This window comes from Dipteris shenzhenensis, chromosome 1 (assembly GCF_047967505.1).
Source record: "Dipteris shenzhenensis isolate YYH24624 ecotype China chromosome 1, Dip_SZ_1.0, whole genome shotgun sequence".
NCBI classification, from domain to species: Eukaryota; Viridiplantae; Streptophyta; class Polypodiopsida; order Gleicheniales; family Dipteridaceae; genus Dipteris; species Dipteris shenzhenensis.
In genome coordinates this window covers 5,769,737-5,794,696 of record NC_141596.1, presented here as the reverse complement: position 1 = coordinate 5,794,696, position 24,960 = coordinate 5,769,737, and the positions used below count along the sequence as shown (strand labels likewise).

General features: G+C 45.1%; 1 protein-coding gene across 1 annotated transcript in view; it reads right to left on the bottom strand.

Moving 5' to 3' along the window:
* Positions 1–20,608, bottom strand: part of LOC147905289 (uncharacterized) — a 75,923-nt gene extending 55,315 nt beyond the window's left edge. The window contains exons 1-4 of the mRNA XM_087378893.1: positions 20,419–20,608; positions 14,341–14,412; positions 14,023–14,164; positions 7,258–7,303 (exon numbers count right to left, since the gene is read on the bottom strand). Of these exons, the coding sequence (XP_087235019.1) occupies positions 7,258–7,303; positions 14,023–14,164; positions 14,341–14,412; positions 20,419–20,608 (450 nt within the window). The remainder of the gene's footprint in view (positions 1–7,257; positions 7,304–14,022; positions 14,165–14,340; positions 14,413–20,418) is intronic.
* Between the last annotated feature and the right edge of the window lie 4,352 nt (positions 20,609–24,960).

The window sequence follows — 24,960 nt, the reverse complement described above, 5'->3', positions numbered from 1 at the left end:
TCACTTGGGTTCAGAGGGGTGTGCCTATCAGGTATTTGGCCTGCCACGTCGGCTTGGATATTTCTACCACGCAGCAGTTTGCTCCCGTTTTGGAGAGCATCAGAAGGAAGCTTCTTTTTTGGAGCTCAGCCAAGCTGGATCTTGCCTCTAGAGTTGTGGTGGTCAACCAGGTCCTCTTGGCCACAGCCTGGTTTGTTTGTTCATGTTGGTGCCGTTCTAGGGACTGCATCATTCAGCTCAGAAGACCGATTAGAAACTTTCTCTGGAGTGGGCTTGATGGCATAGCAGATGCCTTAGCCAGGGTGGCTTGGGAGACCCTCATCCTCCCTACACAGGATGGGGGTCTCAATATTATTGATCCAGATTTACAGTGCAGAGCTTTACTTTGCAAGATGGTGGTGCGGGGACTTATGCCAGGGCAGGAACCGTGGAAGGACTTTCTTATCAGCAGCATACAGAGGTGCACACCTTCTTCAGGAGGAGACTGGATGAGCAGTGTTAGATGGATCTTCACCACAGCACACCTCAGGTCATCTTCGTCCCCTCTCATGGTTGCCATTCTGAAAGCTTGGGCCAGTTTCAGAAGCACTCTTCGGAGGATTCCTCCTTCCTCTTGGGAAGAGATTGATAGGCAACCCATCATGTGGAATGACAATATTTTAGATGATCATGGCAGACCACTGGGTGCCTCACTCTACATGCAGTGGTCCAGGTGGGAGAGGGGACCTGCTTCTTCTATGGGGTCTTGGAAAGCTTTCCGCAGGCTTCCAGAGGAGACCAAATCAAGGTTGACAGGACATCTCAGAGGGAGTGCAGGGAGGATCTTGCATATTGAGGCAGCCCTTCTAGAGGTTTGGGTAGACACAGATGATATGCCACTCACTTCCTCCACTTGGGCAGGTACTTTTTCGAGAGGCGGGGTTCCGCTTCAGGTTTTGGCCTTCCGAGACGCACAGGAGGATGCTTTGGTTTTTAGTGTCCAGGATGGTGGCAGATTGCTCAGGTCCACAGAGGACATCTTGCTTGAGTCTGCTTTTCAGCCTATCAGGGTTGTAGGTCTTTTGATGCAGGGATCAGATTCAGAGTGGTTCCTAGACCCAGACCCCCGGCTACTCTCCACCGGGTCTTGGAGGCTCTGGCTCTATGGGGGAGTTCCCATCAGGTATTTGCAGTGGGACCCCGAAGAGTGGGAGTGGATTGACGCAGGGCATCGAGAGAAGAGCATCCCCTTCTTTCGTTACACGGTCAGTAATGCCAGGAGATTTTAGCTCAGTAGTAGAGGTTGGAGACCCTCCAGAGTTCCTCATTGGGAGACTTTTGGTATTACTGCGGATCAGCAGAGGTGCTTCTGGAGGAGGCTCTGGAAATCCCATAGGAATAGAAAGATCACTATCTTCTTTTGGCTTTCTATCCATGGAGGAATTGCAGTGAACCTTTGGAGGTCCAGGTTCGGAGCCGACCCTACATGCCCTCGATGCCTTTTTGCTTCGGAGTCTATTTAGCATTGCTTATGGGATTGCAGACAGGCGAGGTTGATTTGGATGGGGGTAGCCAGGATTTTCAGTCACTTTAACCATTCCCCACTTTTTATGACATGGGGCTCGGTGGCTTGGCTCTCTCTTATAGGACCTCAGGTTTTCTATGAGGGAGTTGACTCCTCTCGGGCCATTTCGGTTCGACGTCATCGGATTGAGTCCTGTTCGTTGGATGTGGTACCACACCTTCCTTTTACAGCTGTACATGTCTCTGTGGATACTTCTTGGGAGATTCTAGCGAGCATAGCATCCTGGCATATCTGGAGAGCCAGATGCACAAAGGCTTTGGAGGGTACTCAGGTTCATCCCTCGCACACATTGGCTAGTATCTGGACAGACATTGTACATACTTTGATGGCCATATGGACGGGTATGCAGGGGGACTCCTGTGCAGCCTCAGCTAGGAGGGCTTCTTTCTTCAGGGAATGGAAGGATTCTCCTTTCTTCTCTGAAACTACTACAGGGTTGAGATGGCACTTTCAGCCTCAGCCTTGGTTGTTTTCCACCTCACTCTGAGGGGGTTTTTTATTTATCCTCATGATTTCATGATGTATTCCGCTTTGAGCTTGCTCTCGCGGGTTTTTTTTCTTACTTAATAGAAGTCTTTTTCTTGGAAAAAAAAAAAAAGAAAAGAAATCTATCCTTCCCTCAGGAGGTAGATGAGGATGATGAATATGTCTTCTTAATATGTCCCTGAGCTTGGTGTATATGGGTACTCTACCCTGATAGTCCCCCAACAATTGAATGTAATAATCTCTTGTAATCAATAAAGATTTTCAGCCTTGGATAGTCCTTCTAAAATGATGTTTTGCTATCTATGGTGTGTGGCTCCATGTCACCCTGTTTTGGAGCCACGAGGGGGATCTATTGTGGGAGCCATGTATTGACTTTGATAGGGTTTATTTATAAGGTCTGTCCGAGTTCTAGGATGGTGGTGTATTCCTAGACCTATGAGCGGGTCATGTAGCCATGCTAAGACATGATCCTCTGAGTCATGTTGTGTCTCAAGCCATGAGAGTTCTTGGATCAATCTCTGAACATTATCAGACTTTAGCCTCTGAGTTACTTGGGGTGCACATATTAGTAGTCCGTCATTGTCATGTTCTGTTCTTGATTCTAGTCCAGTTGTCCCTCACCTTTCCTTCATGGGGGGGTGTTAGAAAATGAAGTCAGGTTGAGTGTGTTTTAGTGTGTTCTACTAGGAGTTCTAGTAGAGTCTTATGTGTGAGTGCCACGTGTCATATTGGGAGATATCCCATATACACTTTGGTATTCTAGTGTGTGTCTATCCTATATATGATTATACTTGTGTGTCACATCAAGGATTCCACATCAAGCTTTATCATTGTGAGTCTTTCCATTTTGGTCTATTGCTCATTTCCATTTCCTTTCACTTTCATCATGTTTCCGTTTGAGTGTTATCTTCTCTCTTCCTAGCCTACCCTCTCTCTCTCCCTCTCCCTCTCCACCATGTTCTTTCCCTGGGGAGTGGGAGTGGATTGATAAGGAGCACCAAGAGAAAACTTTTGTTACACTATCAGTAATGCCAGGAGATTCCAGTTCAGCTATAGAGATTGGAGGCCTTCCACAACCACTCTTTGGGATAACTTTTAGATATCTCCAAACTTGCAGAGGGTTTTCTAGAAGAGACCTTGGAAATCCCTTAGAAATAGAAAAATCACTCTTTCCTTTTGGCTTTCTATTCATGGAGGGATTGCAGTGAACCAGTGTAGATCCTCTCGTGACCATTTGGGGTACCATGCAGGGTTCATCTTGGGCAGCCACTGCAAAGAGGACTATCTTCCTTGGAGAACGGAGGGGTTCTCCCTTCTCAGAGTTTACTGCAGGGCTGAGGTGGCATTTTCAGCCTCCACCTAGGCGTTTTTCTAGCTCTTTTTGAGAAGACTTTCTCTCATGCTTTGCATGATGTATTTCCTCTTTTGAGCTTATGCTTGCGGGTTTCTTTCATACTTAATAGAATTCTTTTTATTGAAAAAAAGAAAAAGAAAATGGCATCTCTATTTGTGTAAATCTTTGAGAAACCCATTGGGTCACAATAAAGGGTGCCATAACAATTCCAAACAGCCATACCCAATCTCTCACGTGTCTCTATCTCATAGGTCCAAAACCGTCATGCGTTGTCTGCCTCTATCTCTCCCTTTTTGCCTTCTCTCGTATAATTACCTCATCTTTGTATGCAGTCCATTTCCCCTCCTGCCTCGTTGCCATCACTCGGACCGTCCCCTCTCTATGATGCTTATTACAAGTTTATTACAATTCTTTGAAAGAACAAAGGGTCTGTGAGATTGAAAGAACCTAATACAACAAGGGGCAGGGGTGGAGCCTTTAAGCGTACATCAACACCCATGACAAATACATTAGGAGAAAACTTTGAGCTCATGAAGAAGATGGGGGCCGGTGTCACTGTGGTGATTGTTTGGAAGCTGGTGGAGAGGTCAAGCCTAAGAGGGGGGGGATCGGTGATGCACGAGGCTGTGGTGGTGTAATGACTACGATAGAGCACTGACAACTGTCGATATGTGTGATCCGCTATGATCTCCGAGCTATGGCCCTCGAGCTATGGCCTTGCGACGAACAAGTACCACTATCATCCCGTCAGAAGTTCCCAATCTGTGATGAGCATGGAGGGAAGGTCCCTTAGTCTGATATGTGCATCAACTCATTGGCGAGTCTACCATATACTCGCTCTAGTCCTCACGGCACATCGTCTCCCTCTGCCCTGCTGGTCAGTGCTCTTTGGCTGGAAAAACTCGGTGATCATGCTCTACATAGAGTCTGGCTTTCCACCCTGATGTCGCCTCAAATGTTCCTTCGGTCGGATGGCCTCATAGATGGACAACAGGCATCTCTGATTTGGGTAGGAAAGAGACCCTAGATAAGGGTCCGAAACCATCCCTTAAGAGGCACTAATAATGACCTCCAATCTCATAGTATACAGGGCATTTGAAAGCAAAATAGTCCTCCGATGCAACCTCCTACTGATCACATAAACTACAAATGCAACTCTCCCTGGGTATGCCTTGGCCCATCCACTCTCAATGCAAAAGTGGTGTAATGAAATGAGAAAAGATCCATTAATGTCTGTAGAAGGCCTCACGAGCCTATGAGACAAGGTACACGTAACAAAGAAGGAGAAGGGGGGTGCACAAAGCATCTCCTAGAGAGTGCATAAAGCAGCTCAAAATTATTATAGAACATACCTATATTCTAGTACTATCATAGTGTGACCTTCATTACATCAGTTTAAGGCTGAGAGTCTTTGGGCTGAGATTTGGAATCTCTAATCAATTCTTGTCCTTCATGCTAAACTGCTCCTTTTCCTGCTTTCCTAGCTTCTCTCACTTTATTAAGTTCAATGGAGCTTCTCAGATATCCATATCTTCTTGCCCTTCAGCTTGTGTATCTGCTGGAGAATCTTGATCCTTGCTGCCTTGTCACTGAGAGAGAATTGTATCTATGTTCCCTTTTGCTGGATATCAAGATAACATCTGGTTCCATTCCACTTTTGGTATCTTCTCCTTGAGGTAGTTGATTTTATCTTCTGTGTATTCCCTTGTGCCAAGACAACCATCTCATAATCCCTTCCCCGTAAAATCAGCCTGTTAGTTTCTTTGGCTTCCTGCTCTTTCAATTCCATGTAAAGATCAGCTTTGTTCACTTTGCTGTTTTACATCAGCAATCATCTCTTGTTTCATTGATTTCACTCAAGTGGTGACCATTCCCTGCACTTTAGAAACTAGCTGTGGTATTAGTGGAGATGCATCACATGTGTGTAGTGCATCATGGATGACTTCTTGCTTTCCATTGCCCTCCATATCATGAACTTTTCTGAAAGAGTCTTCAACCTTTGGTACGTAATTGCATACGGAGTAGGAGTCAGGGCAAAAGCTGTAACAGCAGCTGAGTAGGAGAACTTGCTAGCCGGGGTCCAGGGAATGAACGCTTTCACCTTGGGAGTCTCCATATTGGCTTGTATAAGCTGGAGAAACCCACCTCTACTGGAGTTAACCCCTGAGTTGGGCTAGGGGGTTCAGCCCAACCCAGAATTGGGGCCTGTTTTGCTGTGAGCTGAAGCCTGAAACTGAACGGAACATTAATGAACTGATCGGAATTGAAGACCGCACTCTGTGACCTGAGTTTGAGATGTGACTTGAAGGGCTGGTAGGAGCTGCAAACTGAAAGGCCTAAGACTGTATTGGCAGCGCGATTGGAACAGAGGCGAAACACAACTTGCTTAACCTATTTGGAGCGTGCAACTACACATTCGACTTGTGCCTAGAGCTGCGACCTGCATCTATGATTGTGCAGAGAGAGAGAGAGAGAGAGAGAGAGAGAGAGAGAGAGAGAATTCTCCATCCTTTCAGTCTGAGATTTGTTGACCCAATGGAGGAAACCAGAAAGATATCCTCTCTTTTCATTAGTTTTCCTGGATCTACTACAAGTTTCTTCTCACCATCCGAGCCATTTTCAGGGTACTTCACCTACTTCAGTAGTAGAGGCAATCAAAATGAATAGAGCTTCTTTGCTCGGCTATTTTTTTCATACTTAATAGAAGTTTATTTCAAGGAAAGAATTAAAAAAAAAGAAGAAATGTGGTTTCCAAGAAAATGGCAAACTTTTCTTAGGTCAAACTTTTGGTTTGGAGCTATTTATAGTAGAGAAGGGACTTGCATTTTATTTTGCCTCTATTCCATAGAGATATCTACAATGATATGGTGTTGTAGGCCATAAGTCAACTATATGGTTGACTAGTACTTGGGTACTATATATACCAAGTACTTGTATTGTTTCATTTGAACATTTCAGTTGGACTTCACTTTTGTTCACTTATTGTTCTTGCGTTCACAACTCTTCTCCATTCTTGTTCCTACATGTGGTATCAGAGCTAGTCCTTCCAGCCCTGTCACTTGCTTCCCCACTCTCCCTGCATCTCTAGCTCCGGATTCGACTTGGTGGTTCAAATTTTACTCCTGCTCCAGCGCAAGATCCTTGCTTCAGCTCATTTTCAGCCTCTCCTAGTTGGTTCTTTGGGATAGCATTGCGCGTGTGTCTTGCAGATTGCATTGCACATGTATCAGTGCATTTGGGACAGTTTTTTTGCTACACATTGAGTGCAAATCACTGCTCAGGTGTTATGCATATTTGAAGCCAAGTGTTGGCTGTAAGTTATGCACTTTTGGATGCCTATTGAGCAAGTGAGCCATTGTTTGGCTGAGATACAGGCTGATTTTTGGGGGCAGAAGCACATTGCATTTGAGCCAGTGATGATGCAACTCAGGACATCACAGGAGTGGGAGATGTTCCCATCCTTTTGGATTCAGGAAAGAAAACGTACATCCGTGAGGTCTGGTATGTTCCTGACTTCAGGAAAAATCTTGTTTCAGTTCCATCCATGGTCCATGATCAGCACATGGTTGTGGGATTCTAGGATGATTAATGCAAGATCAAGGATCCAAAGAAAGGGTATGAGATTGTGGCTATAGCTTCTTATGAGGCTAGCATGGGTCTTTATAAGCTTGATGCTCAGCCCTATAATCAACATGCTATGGCTGTCTCTTAATTTTACATACACATTACATTAGATTAAATATTTTCTTATTGGATTGTTTTTGGTTCGCAACCCTTTTATGTATTTATAGGTTTTTAGAACTTTAAGCAAAGATACATTTTTTGAATATGTTCAATTGGAAATGAGGAAAACCTGAAGGGCATAAAATGGTTGAATAGGCTTCCATCTAGTAAGAATCCTGCAACAAGTGATACATAACAAAATGTTTTCCCTTGTGAAATGTCACGAAATACATGTATGAATTCCTCAAAGAAATCTCTATTGACATGTTGTTTGAACAATTAGTGTCTGAATTGAAAGAAAAACCAGAAGTTTGCAAAAAATTATGGAAACGTTTATACAACCAATTCTTATGTTTGAGAGCTCAAGCAACAAATTTAAAGATAATTCTTGAAACATAGAGAAAAAGATTTTCAACACAAACATTTTTCCTGAAAAACTCTTTGCAAAAAAACATTTTTCTTGAAAAAGACTTGTTACAGCATTTCTATCTCGTCATTTTGTACCATTTCTGTTGTTAACATGTGCCAATGATAACTTGTGCCCTTTATATGTTCTTGGATGCACTCTCTTTGAATGCAAGTGGATGGATTGGCACGACTTCACGAGAAAGAAGTGAGATGAGTGTAGAGGATGTAAGTTTATCAACAAAGTCAATCTTGGAAGGAATAGAGATTCAAAGACTATTGAGTCCGCCGCCTTCGAACATGGAATGGTGAGTCATAGATCTATTGAGCTCCACCCTTCCAGATCATAGACTGGGGACTGCCTTACCTTCAAACTTTGCCCCCGCCTTCCAATGTTTGTTTATTGGGATGAGGTTTTTTTAGGTGGCTTTTGATTTTCTCGGAGCCGCGAGCACAATGCTTAAGGCTAAACCCTTGTGCTACGTCACAAGAGGAATTTCCTTTCACCTTTCATGCTGGGTTCGCCCTATTAGAGGAGGATAGTTGGATCACACCACTCTTAATCAAATTACTAGGTTTATCATCGGCTCCTTGCCACCATCAGAGCTTCCTTCGGGCTGGTAACAGAGATCCCTCCCTCCCTAGTTTACCGTCTCCTACAGAGAGGCGATCATATCTGATGGGGTTCCCATATTAGGTCATCTTGTCTGATCCTAATATTTTTTATGACCACATCATGCTCCAACTTCCTGATGGCGCTCTTTTTCGGTAAGAGCTGAGATTACAGGCAATTGAGATTATGGGCAGTTGAGATTATGGGCAGGCAAGATTAATGTTGCATTTCGCTAGGATTGCCCAAGGCAGAAAAAAAGCCCAAGACGTCTTCTGGTGTGGCACCTCCTCACCCTCATCAGAGGGTTCCATCCGGCACCTCCTGCACATCTAGCACCCACTACACATCCTGCACCTTCTGCCCCGTGTTCGGTTGCGGTTTTTTTTTGCAGTACATCACTAGAATCTGCAAAAAATTAGGTTCCCTCAGGGCTAGTGATATTCCGATTTTGGTCGTGGGGCTAGTGATGCTAGTGATGTCCTTGATCCTCTTCAGGTCACAGATGCCCTTGATCCTCTTCAGGTCACAGCCAATGTTTCCCTTGACCTAGCTTTGCTTGAGGCTAGGGTTGATGTTCCCTCACTTTCTTCTCCAAACCATGACATCCGGTCCGAGCAGCCCCCTTCTACATTTGTTCTTTAGATGCAATTCATTGATCCTGGGAAGGATGTGACTCCAACCTCACACACATGGATTTTGTGGACTCTGGTGCCATACTTGGTTCAGAGGAACTCCTCTCCTCTAGCTGATTTTACTGTTTTTGCACTCTACATTTGGTGACACAGTTCTTGATTTTCCTATCGATACGGTGTCATCTTCCATAGGTGTGGGGTTCTTTCCTCTATGGACTTCCCTCCTCATGATTGAGAAGGGAGATCTACTTAGAGGGAGTTGTTTTCCCTGTGGACTTCCCTCCTCACCACTATTCCAGGAGATCTACTCTAGATACTTAGAAGGGAGTTGTTTCCCCTATGGACTTCCCTCCTCACCACTACTCCAAGAGATATACACCAGGTCGGGTACGATTTTCCACCCTACTTTCTCCCATCGATGATGATTGTTAGCTGAAATACTGTAGGAACACGAAGTGAGGGAGAGAGCTAGACAACAGCATGAGCAAAGACATCAAACGTGAAAGAAAGAAAGAAAGAAAGAAAGTCTATTAACGTCCACGGAAGACCAACAGGTCTATGGGACTGAAAAACCTCTCTAGTCTATCTACTTAGGGAGGGCACATGGCAGCTCCCAGAGAGTGCAAAGAGCAGCTCCAATTATTTAGAGTACCTACGTTATAGCTTGAAAAACATAATCAGCCATACAACATTTTAAGACTGAGAGGATTTTGGCTTAGATTTAAACTCCTTAATGATTGTTATGCCTCCAAGATATACTACCCATTTTCCATCCTTCCTAGCATCCTTGACCTTAGCTGATTCCGTTGCCTTATTTTTCAGTTGAGCTCGTGCAAGTTCCTCAGCTATCCATATCTTAGTCCCTTTCAATTTATAAGATCGTCGGAGAAGCTCGATACGTAGATCATGTGAGTTGAGCATAATGATAGCATGACCTTGAGACTGTGAGATTTGAGTTGGTCTAGCTTCATCATCATCATCGACATCATCACCCTTGCCAACCGTCCAATCAATGTTAGGCATGGCTGCTTTGACATGTGCTAAAGTGTCACCGAAAGAGTCCTCTTCTTTATACCATCCTTTAGGAGGTCCCCCTATTCTTATCTTCAAGGCATTATCACGTCTAGCTGTGCGTTCTTTAATCTCTTCCTGAATGTCAGCTTTATTTACTTTGGTATCAATCACTTCCTTCTTAGCAGTCTATATTTCAGTGTGAACTAGATCTTTGATTGTAGAGACTAGTTGGGGGGTAGGGGGGGAAGACTTGCAAAACTTTACTGCCTCATCAATTACTGCCTGCTTGCCAGGTCCTTTGAGAGCCTGAATTCTAGCTATTGCATCTGCTAGTTGCATCTTTAACTCTGTTACCTGCTGCTGTAGATAAAAAAATATGTTCATGGTGTCCAATTATGGGTCGATCTAGACCTCCTCGTATGTATATGTGAGCATACAGTGAGGGTGTCTTGGTTGTGGTATAACGGGCCTACACATGCGGAGAGGATTTTAGTAGACACCATTCTACTTTATATCCTAGAGTGCCACATGCCATTATGGGACGTATCCCATATACATTGTGTGTTTTCTAGAGTCTAGTGTCACACTATATAGTGTTGTACTTGTCTTGAGTCTTTTTTTTTTTAAAGAAAAGAGTGATATATTCCATTCAAAACAAATCATACAACAGGTGGGAGAGAAAGTACTCTATCCCTAGCCTCAACAATGTGGCAAAAAAGCCATGGAGGTGGACTAAAATGCCACGACATCCCAAAAGGGGTCAAGTGAAAAAATAAAGAGCAGTCCCATGTCCTCATGAAGGATATAAGTCTCCCACGAGCTGCCAAAGAGGTGCCTGTACACCGCTCCCACTGACTCCTGAGAGTGAAGATAATCTCCGCCCAAATGGAAGCAAGAGTGTCAGCCTCCGTGCATAAATGGCCCCCAAGGACAAAAGAACATCGCGAACACCATATCCGCCATAGGGTAATGCTGGAAATCACCTCCCAGGCTGACCCTACAGCTGAAGTAGGCATGGAATCCTGAGCTGGTACTGGTACCAAAAGTAAATCCTGCAGCTCCATGATGCTGGCCTCCGTGGGACCCCGTCTCTGGCGATGCTGCATGAAGAAACCGTGGTCTCCTGGTTCTAACTCAAGGAGAGTAAAGGCTCCAGATCCTCTCCCCCAAAGAGCAGCGCCCCAAGTCATCAGAAAGGACTCAGATGTAACATATGAGAACAACCTAAAAATACCTGTCCATACCACTCTAGAGCTGGTGCAACTCCATAAACAATGCTTGCTAGATTCCTCTGCAAGCTGACAACGCATACACAAGGAGGGTCTACCCATCTGTTGGAGCCAAGTACCCACAGGTATGCCCCTATGTATAGTGATCCAAAGAAAATAGGAGACTTTGCTGGCTCTACTGATGCCCCAAAAGTGGGTCCAGTAGCTCAGCAAGAGCTCTGCAGTAAGTTCCTGTGCGTGCCAATGCTGGGAGGCAGATGGTAGGTAATGAGAGTCTCTCTGCTGAAGCCTATAACCTGCCCTCGTCGAGTACTGGAAAAAAGAAAGAGGACGAACGCCTGCCACCGGAGCAGGCCATGCCCACTCACCTAGGTCCTAGTCAAGCTCCGCAAGAGGTCGACCCTGAAAAATCCAAAGTCTCCATCTAATATCCTCTGCAAAGGTCAACCTGGAAGGATCTCTGGCCCATTCCTTACCCAGGCAACCAATGACCCTGACTCTCTGCCAAAGAAGCTCCTGACGCTGAGTGGGATACAATCTTTGAGAGGAGTCCGTCTCAAAATAAATAAACGGTGCAGGTCCTAAACGAACTCCAATGCATAGCCCAGCTCATTAAAACATTTTCAGCAGAGGTAGCCCCTCCCCTCAGGACAGCGTAAGCTGAGACAATGGAGGACACTAATGCCACTCCCATTGCCGAACCTGAGGAGACTGAAGTCACAGTTTCTTTTCCTCCCGACATTGTGCAGATGATTGAGGTAGCAGAGGACGGTTTTCGTTCGACACACATCATTGGCTTTCTACCCGATAGAGGCCAACATTTACATGATTGGGTGTACACCAGCATGGCCTCATTAGGTGTCTCAGTTACGGTTTTCTGATTGCTTGGCAGAGGGTACTTTTCTTTTGGCCTTCAGTCTACAGAGCAGGCTCAAAGAGTACTTATGAGCTCACTGATTCAGTTTCAGAGCAGAGTCATCCGTTTGTGGCCTTGGCGGAAGCACTTTAGTTCTACTTCCCCGGGACCGCGACAGGTCTCCTTTTGGATGCTTTTCCCTGGACTTCCTGATGAGGTCAGCTCTTGTAGCAGAGCTGTGGAGCATATGGCTAGTGTGGCAGCTACAGTCATCCCTTCAGGTGCTAGACATTCCTATGCTCAGTCACTTATTGGTACAGGTGTTACGAGGGTTAGACTCACTTCAGAGTTCCCCCCTCCTCGACCTTTGCCTACTTTGATTTCAACATGGTTGAATTCTCTGAAGACAAGTCCGGCCAGACAGAGGGTGGCCTTTCTGATAGGGAGAGAGTGGAGTGGGATAGTTTTGTTTTGCATGCTGGACTTCATGATGCAGCTCAATTGGATGACTTTCGTCACTTGGCTGACAGTCTTTAGTTCTCTTGGTCCGGGGTTTTCCATGGCTCTCTCTCTTTGGTCAGACTTGACAGGTTTTATATTGGCCAATGGGGCCAGGCCAGAGGAGGACAGATCGGGATCCACCCGGGTTATGTTTTATCTGACCATGCTCCAGTCCTATTACAGATTCTCCCTACCTCTCATTGGAGAGCACAGGCTTTGTGAGAGTTCCGGACTTTGTTTTTCAAGACACAGAGTTCGTGGAACGGTTGAGAGAGGCTTGGTTGTCAGAGGACACTCATGTGGATCAGGGCTGGTTGATGTGGGTAGAGGGGGCTTTGACTAGAGCCAACATGGCCTGCCTGTTGAGGGCAAAAGAGGAGAAGGAAAAGCTCAGAATCAGAGATCGGAACGCAAGAGCGGAGGTATCCAGACTTCAGAGATTGATTCAGAGCTTTACTCATTCTCTTTTCATCAGAGGGCAGCTTTCAGAGGCTCAGGAGAGACTAGAGGAGATTCAGGGCAGAAAGGCCCAGTTCAGGTTTTACTCCTAGCAGACCTTCTAGATCCAGAAGGGGGATAGATGCTCTAGAGAGTTCTTCAGGGCAGTGGGTCAGAGATACTCTTCGGACACTCTTCGTAGACTTGTGGATGAGACCAGGTCTCTTTAGTATGGAGTCTACATCAAGCTTTCTATTATGTGAGTACTTTGGTTATCATTGCTTTGTACTTGTATCTTCATTTTAGTCTTTCCATTTCCTTTCCATTCCGTGCCATGTGCCTTCATGTGGTATCAGAGCCTAGTTTCTAGCCCCCTCTTCCTTTGCTTTTTTTTTTTTTCCCGACTGCGTGGGCATTTCTTGCTGTTCTGAATTTTTTGTTTGGGGCTGCAACACATCATCTGTAGCCTCACTAAAATCAATGACGATTAAAAAGTCTTCCAGAGCAATCTCTAGGAGGAGGTTGTTTCTCAGGGAATGGAGAAACAGCCCCTTCTTTTTTGCATCTCTCAGCATGATTTGGCATTTCCAGCCAGTCTTAGCTTTTTCAGACTTTGCATGGTCTTTGATTTCAACCTGGGGGTTTTTACTCTAGGTGGTTTCTCTCATGCTCTATAGAAGTCTACTTCTCAAAGATTTAAAATAAAAAGACCAAGCAACTTGTGCAATTTTGTGAGCATCTATCTGAATAGTTACATAAAGCAGTTTTGTGCTCTTAAGATATTAGCTTATGTGAACCGTGCTCTCTTGACACTTCATGCTTGCAAATGGTTTTCACTTTTCAAACATGAAGTGCTGTTGCAATTGCAGCCCTATGCCTGGATTTTGTTTTCAACGTTTGACATTGACAGAGCATGTAGTATCTTCAAGTAAGCACATCTTCCAAGTTTGTTTTGTGATGCTATTTTTTTCCTATGCTTGTGGATGTGCACACGATGTATTCATACAGAATTCCAGATGTGCACATGAGACATTCATACACAAATGCACACATTCACACACGCACACACTAAAACACAAAGGGGGAGAGATAACCGTTAAGGCTTCCTTTGATTCATAAATTAAACAATGTTACCCTTAAAAATATGAAAGGGGTATCAATTTCCACAATGAAAAGAATGTGCACATTAATATTATTAAAAACCAACCTGTGAGTTTCTACAACACAAGAATGTTTGCTCCAAGGGACTGACAGTAGGAATTTTGGTAGTGCGTGTGGGTTGTCCACAAGTGCATGGCGAAGCTGCCACAGTATGTGCTTCTGTGCTTCAGATGGAGGAGTGATCACATCTATAAAGAGAGAAACAACCGCAACATATTAATGTGCTTAAAGTAACATTAGCTAAATACTGTCACCATAGCTTGAACTGTGTAAGTTGTGTGAAAATAAAGAATAGTTGACTGTAATAAAAATTCAATAACACAGGAACATCTGTTTTTGTTCAATGCAGGTATAAGAAACATACCAGAAGTCGATACAATGGTATCTATTAAACCCATCTCCTCATCTGTTGGAGTAGGAGGATCTGTATCTTCATCTAACATCAGATTTAGATTAATATGACATGGATTCTAAGTATTGCAAAATATGTCAAAATCTTAGCCCATAGATAATCAAAGCTAACAGATAATATTGCATTGCATTTTCAGACTAAATCATGTGCCGTTGAAGTTTCTCACGACCTTCCACTCCTTTCCAGGCGTATTGCAAAAGAGGTGGGCTGATTGACTCTCCCCCTCCTCTCCCCTCCTCTTTGGCTGCTTATGTTAATGAAGGCTAGAAGTAGGACAAAACCCCTCTATTAGTTAATAGTGATCGCCAGTCCCATACATCTTGAAGGGTCTCACACAGACTTTGATACAATCATATCATATCATATCATACAATGGGAGAAGGAGAAAGCGGGATGGGTAAGTGACAAAAGTCAAGCTAAAAGATAAGGTGCAAGCAATTGGGATTGAATTACAGCAAATGAAAGACATGCAAGCAACCTCAAAAGGGGGCAGCAAAGCCATGGAAGAGCTCAAAGCAGAAAATGCAACTCTCAAGAGAGAGAGATGGCTGCTATGCAGGCCACCATGAATGGTAAACACACAACAGCTCACCAAGGGAAAGGAAGAGATGCTCGAGTGGACAGCAGTGGTGAAAAAGGGGTCTACAGCCTCCAAGAAAGAGTATATTTCTGAGACCCTAGAGAAAGAGAGAAGGAGGAGCAAGGCATTGAATGTCTTAGTGAGGGGCCTGAAGAGATCTAGTAGCTAGCTCGGAGCGGAATGGAAATGTGGAAAGCATAATGAAAAGCAAAATGGAAAGGAAAATGAAAGAACAAGTGCTAGGCAATGATAACCAAAATACTCACATGTAGATAGCTTGATGTTGACTGATATCTAAAGACTCAAGACAAGTACAACACTATATAGTGTGACACTAGACTCTAGAAAGCCATAGTGTATATGGGATAACTCCCAATATGACACGTGGCCTGTCTAGGACTCACTAGACTATAAAACACCCCCTAGACACGTAGTACACTCATTTTGACTCACTTTGGCTTCATATTCCAACACCCCCCCATGAAGGCAAGGTGAGAGACTACTGGAATGGAACCAAGAACGGAACATGACAATGACGGTCATCAGAATTATGCATGCCGGTCTAGAACTAGACATGGTTCCCACACAATCTCAAAGGCAAGTGAGCATGGCTCAGAGGCTAGTGAGCATAACATAGAAATCTTATCTAGCATGGCTCAAAGGCTCATCATGCATGGATGCATGACCAACTCAGAGGTCTAAGAGACCAATGCACCAACATCCTGGAACTCTCAAGCCAGGGCCTGATAAACAAATAGACCTATCAAAGCCAATACATATGGCTCCCACAGTGCATCCTCCCTTGGCTTCATAACAGGACATGTCAGGAAGCCACACACCAAAAAAATAGGAAAACCAATACATCTTTTTAGGAGGACTATCCAAGGCAGAGGACCTTTAGACTCAATGAAAACCAAACACTCAATACATATCACTTTAGGGGTACTACCCAGGGCAGAGGACCCCAAAATACATCAAGCGTGTAGTAATAAATAAAAATCTCTCTTTGTGAAAGAGATGTCCTCCAAGTAGCTAATGCACATGCATATCCCTGCGAGTCGATGACGATGTCAATGAAGCGCTAGGTAGGAATGCCCCAAAATATGTGTCAGTGAAGTCTATGGGTAGCTACATGGGGCAATTACATGATGACTCTCAAAATGTAGAAAGGAGAGTCACCAATGTCGAAATAGAAGCCTTAGGTACCATGACCAATCGGAAAGTCAATCAATGCGAAGTACCTCAGGCACCGATCGAATAAGCAATGTTGAAGAAGTCACTTGTTGATGTAGAGTGGTCTACATCAAGCTCGATGTAATACACTAATCAGAGAGATCACTGTAGTGGAGTTGTCAGAGTAGTATCGGAGAACTCACATTTAGCTCAAGAAGTCTTCACCAAAGTTTGGAGTAGTCACATGAAGGAGTCACCGCAATGTAATGTCAAGAGCTCACATCAAGTGACGGGTAGAGAAGATAGAGGCAGCATGGACAGCAACTCCAAGGGAATGACGGGCAGAATGTGGGCACGAACTTGAGGGCAGCAGCTCCAAGAGAATGTTGGGCAGAAGGAGCAAATGGCGGGCTGAAGTAGAGGTCAACGATGAAGAGGATGGACAGCTCCACGGTAAGCTGGTTGCATCATGCTTGGGCTATCAAATCATTGACCTCCTAAACAAAATTCGTGCGCAGAAACAAATTTCGTCACTTCTTGCAAGGGCTGTAACTTTTCACAGAAAAGTCAGATTGCAATGATGTAAAAACGAAATTTGTAGTACTCAAGATCCTCTACAACTTTGCTGAAGACACAAAGCTGCGATTCTGCTTCTAGCTCCAGAAAGAATCATCACATCGTCTGCAGGTCACAAAAAGATGTAGCTGAAGGAAGGAGAAGAGAGGTGGCAGATCATGGCGTGGAGAAGAGAGCCCAAGGAAGGAGAGAAGAGGGCAGCCTTCCAAGGAGGAGGAGTTAGAGTAGCTTCATTGGCCTCCCTCACCTCAACCTCTTGGAAGGAAAAGGGAAAGAGAGAGTAGGCTTAGGACCATGGCTCTGATACCATATGAAGAGATCTAGTAGCTAGCTAGGAACGGAATGGAAATGTGGAAAGCATAATGAAAAGAAAAATGGAAAGGAAAATGAAAGAACAAGTGCTAGGCAATGATAACCAAAATACTCACATGTAGATAGCTTGATGTTGACTGATATCTAAAGACTCAAGACAAGTACAACACTATATAGTGTGACACTAGACTCTAGAAAGCCATAGTGTATATGGGATAACACCCAATATGACACGTGGCATGTCTAGGACTCACTAGACTATAAAACACCCCCTAGACACCTAGTACACTCATTTTTGACTCACTTTGGCTTCATATTTCAACAGGGCCTAACCGTGGGAGATACTCCAATGGCAGATGCCCAAAATTTATTCACTAAAAATGGGTGTTAACCTCATGTGTGAGATAGCTTGGAGAGTTACCTACAAGACCACTAGTGATGAAACTCCAGAGAGCAATGGACAGGTCTACCCTCATGAGCACGAGGTCAACTCTGAAAGGGACTAAAAGATATCTAGATGGTGACTTGACTCTTTTGCAGAAGGAACGCGGAAAGGGAAGGAATGGTACGTGTAATGGCAGCCAGAGAAATAGGAATACGTGCTGCCTACAGGGATGGTAAAGTGATTATCACGGAGAGAGTAGACAGGGAGGAGAAAGAAGATGGGGAACCATGATGGTGTTGGATGGGCTGGGTGCACAAATGGGGTTAAAAATAGTAGTGTGATTCCCTAATAGTACCGGAGTTGGATGTAGCAGAGTTGGGGATAGTGAGGCAATCAACAAATGCACCACATGTGACGGGATATGGGCGACATCTACTTGAGTTGGGTGCTGTCCAACGGTCTCCGGAGATGGCCATCATCTGGTGGGCTCACTTGTTTCCCACATGGGGGGGTGGGGACAGGCATAGTGGACTACCTGTAGGGTCCACAGCCTTTGCCACACGGAGACATGACTTTACTATTACCCCTCCTCCACTCGGTATTGCCCACTCATACCTAGCCTTTTGTATCTTGGCCGTTATGCCAGTCACACGGAGGGCCCCTCCTAAACCCACTTGTGTTCAGATCCACTTTGATCGTGCCCTTGACCCGCTGGTATACGTGATTCCACTTGGCCTCGGAACTTCCAGCCCTACTTGGAGATGAGGTGGACCTTGCTCACACCTCGGACATCCTTGTATCAGTGGTACAGGCTGCCACCACCATATATTTTGCCATGACTCGATCTGCACGTGCCCCAGATGGGAAGATGCCCCGAAACCCTTTGTTTGATGATGAGTGCAGAAAGAAAGAAAGTCTATTAACGTCCACTGGAGACCGAAAGGTCTATGGGATAGTAAGAAACCCTCTAGTACATCTGCTTTAGGGAGGGCACATGGCAGGCTCCCATGGAGTGCAAAAAGCAACCCATATTATTTAGAGTACCTACATGATAATCTGGAAGAGTAAACAGCCATACATCAGTTAAAGATTGAGAGTCTTTTGGTTTTGATTTAAACTCTTTGATTAGTGCTACGCCTTCACGGTAAACTACCCATTTTCCATCCTTTCTGGCAGCCCTTACTTTAGCTAATTCAGTTGCCTTAATCGTGAGTTGAGCTTGTGTAAGCTCCTCTGCTATCCATACTTTGGTGCCCTTCAACTTGTAAGATTGTCAAAGAAGCTTGGGCCGCATATCTTTTGACTTCAGAGTAAGGATTGCATGACCTCTATAGTGTAAAATAGAAGCTGGCTTGGAGTCATCATCATCCTGCTCATCGTCATTCACCCATTCAATGTTGGGCAAGCTTGCTTTGATCTTTGTCAATATTTCACTATATGTGTCCTCCTTTTTGTATCAATCTTCTGGGAGTCCCCCTATTCTAATCTTCGGTGCATTGTCACATCTAGCTTCATGTTCTTTAATCTCTGCTTGAATACTAGACTGACTTGCTTTGTTGTGTACTTCCACAATCACTTTTTTCTTAGCAGTTTGTACTTGAGTGTTGTACTTGAGTGTGAACAAGATCTTTGACTGCAGAGACTAGCTATGGGGTAGGGGGGGAATCCTTATTACAAGATTTTATAGCCTCATTAATTACTGCCTGCTTACCAGGCCCTTCCAGAATGTGAAGTCGGGCCTTTACTTCTGCCAGCTCTAATTGTAGCTCACTGCTTGCTGCAGATAAAAAATCTGATCCTGTTGCCTGAGGATGGGCTATTTTGAGCCTTCTTGTTGGTAATTCCGTGCATATGGAGAGGGTGTCATGGCTGCAACTCTAGAGTATCGAGTCTTGATAGATGTTGAAGGAGTTGAGGGAGTTGAGGGGGACTTGGAGGAGAGGGTAGGCTAGTCCATAATTGACTGTGTGTTGAAACCCCTAGCTTAACCTAACCCCCAGGTTAGGTTGGGAGTTTATCCCAACTCGGGGTTAGGGAGGACTAGGACTAGGTCTAGGGCTAGGGCAAGGTACGGAAGGGAGGAATGGAGAGGTTTTGATGGGGGGAGGTATGGAAGTATGACTCCAGGATGTGGTACGAACAGAGGTACGACAAAGGGGTATGGACGGGCTGTACAGTACGGGGTGTATGGAGGTACAGAAGGAGAGGCTAAGTGACTGTACGGAGGTTGAGCGACTATACCGAGGTATGGACGGGGAGGCTGAGCTGTACAAAGATACGGACAAGGAGGCTGAGCACCGGCGATGGGAGATGGGAGGAAGAGATGAGAGCTCACATCACACATGAGAAAGCCTTGGGACATTTGACTTCACCTGAGGCACAGTGGATCTCACTCGAGTAATGTGGCGTAAGCAGCAGGCTTTCCTTATACACAGGATGGATGAGGTGATCGGATCCTTTCGTGGAGGGGATCCTACTATTGGTTGGGGGCTCTTATAGGAGGGAAAGCCACACATTTCCATCACAGATCCAGATGTTTGGCACACTTTATGCATGCTCTCTATATGATGTCCCAGGTCAGAGACCACCAGATATGTCCTCTACGCCCAGGCCCACTATGTGTCAATTGTTCATTGCACAAAATATACGGGCTGTCCTTCTCCGACTTCATAACCGAAGATCACCAGATCATGAGGGACTACGCACTGAGCACTGGGCAATGATCACCAGATCATGAGGGACTACGCACTGAGTGTTGGGGTAAAGGCACATTGCCACCCCTTTATTAAAGTTATGACACCTATGACTGTCTTAAGTGAAAACCTAATCCTAATAAAACCTAATGAGTTTGTGGTCTGGCTCATCACTTCACACCCGCACATTTGGTCTCTCTCTCTCACTCTCTCCCCCTTTGCTCTTCTCCCTGCTTACTCTCCTCTCAACTGGTATCAGAGCCAGCCTCACTCCCTTCCAGCCCCACTCTCCTCTCTACCCTTCCCCTTGCCTCTTGGGCTTCGTGCCCTTAGCATTGCACAGGGCAGCTGCCAGTGTGCATCGCGGGCGAGCAGGACAGCAGAGCAGGCAGCTGCAGCAAGGCGGCGCGGGACATCTGCAGCAGGGCGGCTGCAGCAGGGCGGGGCATCGCGCGGTCGAGGGCGGCGTCGAGCAGCGCACGCGTGAGCAGATCTGTGCATCGCGCATCGCGCCATACAGTCGTACGGACGTACGCGCGTCCGTACATCCGTACGGACACCGTACTTTTTTTTTCTTCGCCTGGTACCTTCGACCGCCGTACGGACACGCGTCGGCCGTACAGCAGTATGGACAGTCGTCTGCAACAGTACGGATCGCCGTACGAACTGTGCAGGGAGTTGCTTCCGAATTTTTGCGTCAGGGAGGTGCATTTTTTTTTGGTTTTGATCTGCGTCAGAGAAGTGCATTTCAAACTCTCTCCTTGGATCTGTACCCTGCTCAGGTACAGCGAGGAGATCTGGGTCTTACCCGAGGTGCATTGCATTGCATGAAGTACAGCAAGTACTTTTTCAGTTATTTTCTTTCTTCGTGGAGGACTTGTGCACAGATATCGGGATTTATGCATCTGACAGAGGATATATGCTTTTACTGGTTTTGAATCTCAGTTTACGGGTGAGCAGATCACAGGGCTTTTGCCCAGCAGTTGATGCTTTGTATGCCTTGAGGTAGTGTGGTGCCAGAGTGCACACTTTTGTCTCGATTTCCGCAGTGTGGAGGTGACATTTTCTTGCAGGTCACATTTCTTGTGCAACACTCAGAGAACCTCAGTTGAGCCACGCTTGGCCAGGGCGCACCGAGTTTACTCGGTCCCTAACTGTCCATCGTTGACAGTGCTCAAAAGGTTCCTCATTGAGTGTTTGTACGTTGGGATCTGTGTATGTCATTTCTACACAGGGCAGTATTTGCATTACACTGTTAGTTGATTTTGTCAGAGAGATTTGCACATTGTATGCCTTATCCCTCATTGTTGAGGTTGTTTTCACTTGGTACAAGTGTCAGATCAAGGGGCTTTTGCCCAAATTTTGCTTGAGATCACTTGGGTTACTGTCAGAGATCTTCAGATGCATTTTATCCCCTTGGCAGAAGGGTGATTGCTTGGGATTTATCCCATTTTCTGTTGCAGGTTTTGTGACAGGCTGAAGTGTCTGATTTTTTTTTTTTGGTGTATGCCAAGTGGTTTATGCATATTAAATCAGTGCAGTACCTCATCTGAGGTGGGAGAAGTGATCAGGTCAGCAGTGTTTGTGCTTTGTCAGCTGATGATGCACTGTTAAAGCACTTGTGGAGCAACTGCAGCATTCTGAAATTACTGTTCTTTCTTGAGAAATCAGAATTTTATGCCTATTTGAGCACGGTACAGTGTGTCAGAAGGTACAGTAACTGGAGGAAATTTACTGTTTTGCTGCAGATTCTCTTGACAGTAAAAAATCAGCACTATTGTGAGTGCTCCTGACTCTTTATAGAGCAGGTTTTTTCTGAGAAATCAGAACTTTATTCAGTCATTTTTGACTTACAGGGAGACAGGAACTTTCCTTATCTGATATGGCATCAGGGGGAAGTGAATCTTCAATTCTGAACATAAAGAAATTGGAAGGAGCACACAACTATGCATTATGGGCAGAACAGTGTTTGAATGTACTTCTGTTAAAGAAGATTTCTAAGCCCATAAGGCTGAAGGGTGTCAAGCCATCTGACATGGCAGCTGATGACTGGGAGGAGCTTGATTTGTCCGCAAGGGCAGCTATCATGCTTACTATTTCTGATACCCTTGTGTTCAATGTTCAGGCTGAAAAGACCTCTTATGGTCTATGGCACAGACTAGAAGAATTGTATGCCCAAAAGAGTTCAGCCAGTAAGGTTTATTGGTTGAAGAAGCTGGTTGATCTTCGCATGAAGGAAGGTACACCTATGACCTCACACTTGAGTGAGTTCAATGCCATCTTTACACAGCTTATTGCACAGGGACTGAACCTTGATGAGGAGTTCAAGGCTACTTTCTTGTTGTGTACCCTCCCTGAGAGTTGGGACACTTTCAAGACCACCCTGTCAAATTCAAATGTCATTCTTATGTATGCTGATGTGGAGAGCTCTCTCCTTATGGAGGAGATGAGCAGGAAAAATAATGCGGGCAGCAAGTCTTCAAATGCTTTGCAAGTACAGGATAGAGGCAGGACTCAGCAGAAGGGGAGATCTGCTAGTAAGTCCAAATCCCGCAGTCAGTCCCGTGGCAAAAAGGATATTGAATGCTTTTATTGTGGCAAGAAGGGACATGTGAAGTCTAAGTGCTTCAAGTTTATACGGGATCAGAAAGCCAAGAAGGCTGAGGCAAAGGATGCAGGCAGTGGAAGCAAAGGCAAAGGCAAGGCCAAGGTAGATGACTTGGATGCAGTGAATGTTGCAGCAGAAGACAGTGAAAGTGACAGGCATGATGTTTTATGCTCTTCTGCTGTAATTGCACATACATTGGTTATTGATGGCCATGACATGCACACCTGGCTCTTGGATTCAGGTGCTTCTTTTCATGTTACTCCTCATATGGAGTGGTTTACTTCCTACACAGGTACTCATGGAGTTGTTCACCTTGGGAACAACTATGCATGTCAGATTGCAGGGATTGGCAGTATACAGATAGTATTCCCTGATGGACGCATATTTATGCTTGATGGTGTTCGCCATGTGCCGCAAATCAAGAAAAATCTGATTAGCACTGGCTTGTTGGATGACAGTGGTTACCACACCACATTTGGGGATTCCAAATGGGTGATTACTGATGGCCAGGTTGTAGTGGCTGAGGGTTTTAAGAGTGATACCTTGTACCCTCTTTATGTTTCCAGTGTAGGTAATCATGTTGTTGCCATAACCGAGCTACCAAAGGTTTCATTGTGGCATAGCCGGTTGGGACACATGTCCGTTAAAGGAATGCAAGAACTGTCACGTTTGGGTTATCTGCCGTCTTTTTCTTTTTCAGATTTGCCTACTTGTGATCATTGCATATTTGGCAAGCATTCTGTGACTCCTCATAAGAGGAGAACTCCCCAGAATAGAGCACCGCTTGATCTAGTGCACACTGATTTGTGTGAGATGCCACAGTTATCACTAGGGGGTGCAAAGTATTTCATTACTTTTATTGATGATGCCACACGCAGAGTGTGGGTCTATTTCTTGAAGCATAAAAGCGATGCCTTAGATGCTTTCAAGAAGTTTGTCGCTCAGGTTGAGAATCGGACAGGTCACAGGTTGAAATGCCTCAGATCCGATAATGGGGGTGAGTATGTGTCTCATGCTTTTGTGCAGTTTTGCGAAACTAAGGGCATTAAACAGGAACTCACAGCCCCTCATAATGCATCTCAAAATGGTGTAAGTGAGCGGATGAATCGAACTATTCAGGAGAAGGTTCGATGTATGTTGTCTTATGCTGCATTGCCCCATGGCTTTTGGGCAGAAGCCGTGCAAACAGCAGTTCACATAATCAACAGGTCGCCTAACAAGGCTTTGGAGTTGAAAGTGCCAGAAGAGGTGTGGTCTGGCAAGCCACCTTCATATAAGCACTTACGTGTGTTTGGCTGCGAGTGCTTTGCTCATATACGCAAAGAACTGCGCACCAAACTGGAGCCAAAGTCTTCCAGATGCATCTTTATGGGGTATGGTGACGAAGGTGAAATGGGGTACAGGTTATGGGATCCCGTTAAACGGAAGATTATACGCAGCAATGATGTCATCTTTAAAGAGGATAGTGTACACAAAGAACCTGTTCAACCTGTGGAATACAGGAGGGTTATTTATGATGATGTCGGACAGCAAAGAATGCCCTTTTATATGCAGCAGCAGGCTGCTGCAAATAACCCTGTTCAAGAGGGTATACAGGCTGAAAATCAGCTAGATAATCTTGCCAATGATGCACCACTGAATATGCCAGCAAATGGGGCTGTAGAACAGCCAGATATGGTGGTACAGCCACCCGTCATGCATGACGAACAGGCTGGACAGCAGCCTAATCCGGAACATTTTGTTAGGAGGAGCACCCGTGTACAACGGCCTCCTGCCAGGTTTGTTCCAGGAGCCAATAATGTGGCTGATTTTATCATGCTGACAGATTGTGGTGAGCCTTCCAGCTTCAAGGAAGCTATGGGAAGAACAGAGAAAAGGAAGTGGGAGAAAGCCATGCAGTCTGAAATGGACTCTCTACTTCAAAATGATACATGGGACTTGGTGCAGCTACCTGTAGGCAGAAAGGTTTTGCCATGCAAGTGGGTTTACAAAGTCAAAGTGGATTCAAATGCTTTACCGAGGTATAAAGCCAGATTGGTTGCCAAGGGATTTAAGCAGGAGAAAGGTATTGACTTTGATGAGATTTTTTCCCCTGTAGTCAAGATGACTACTTTGAGAGCAGTGTTAGCTCTTGTTGCTCATGAGGACATGGATTTATGTCAGATGGATGTGAAGACTGCTTTTCTTCACGGAGATCTACATGATGAGATCTATATGAGTCAGCCAGAGGGATATGCTGTTAAAG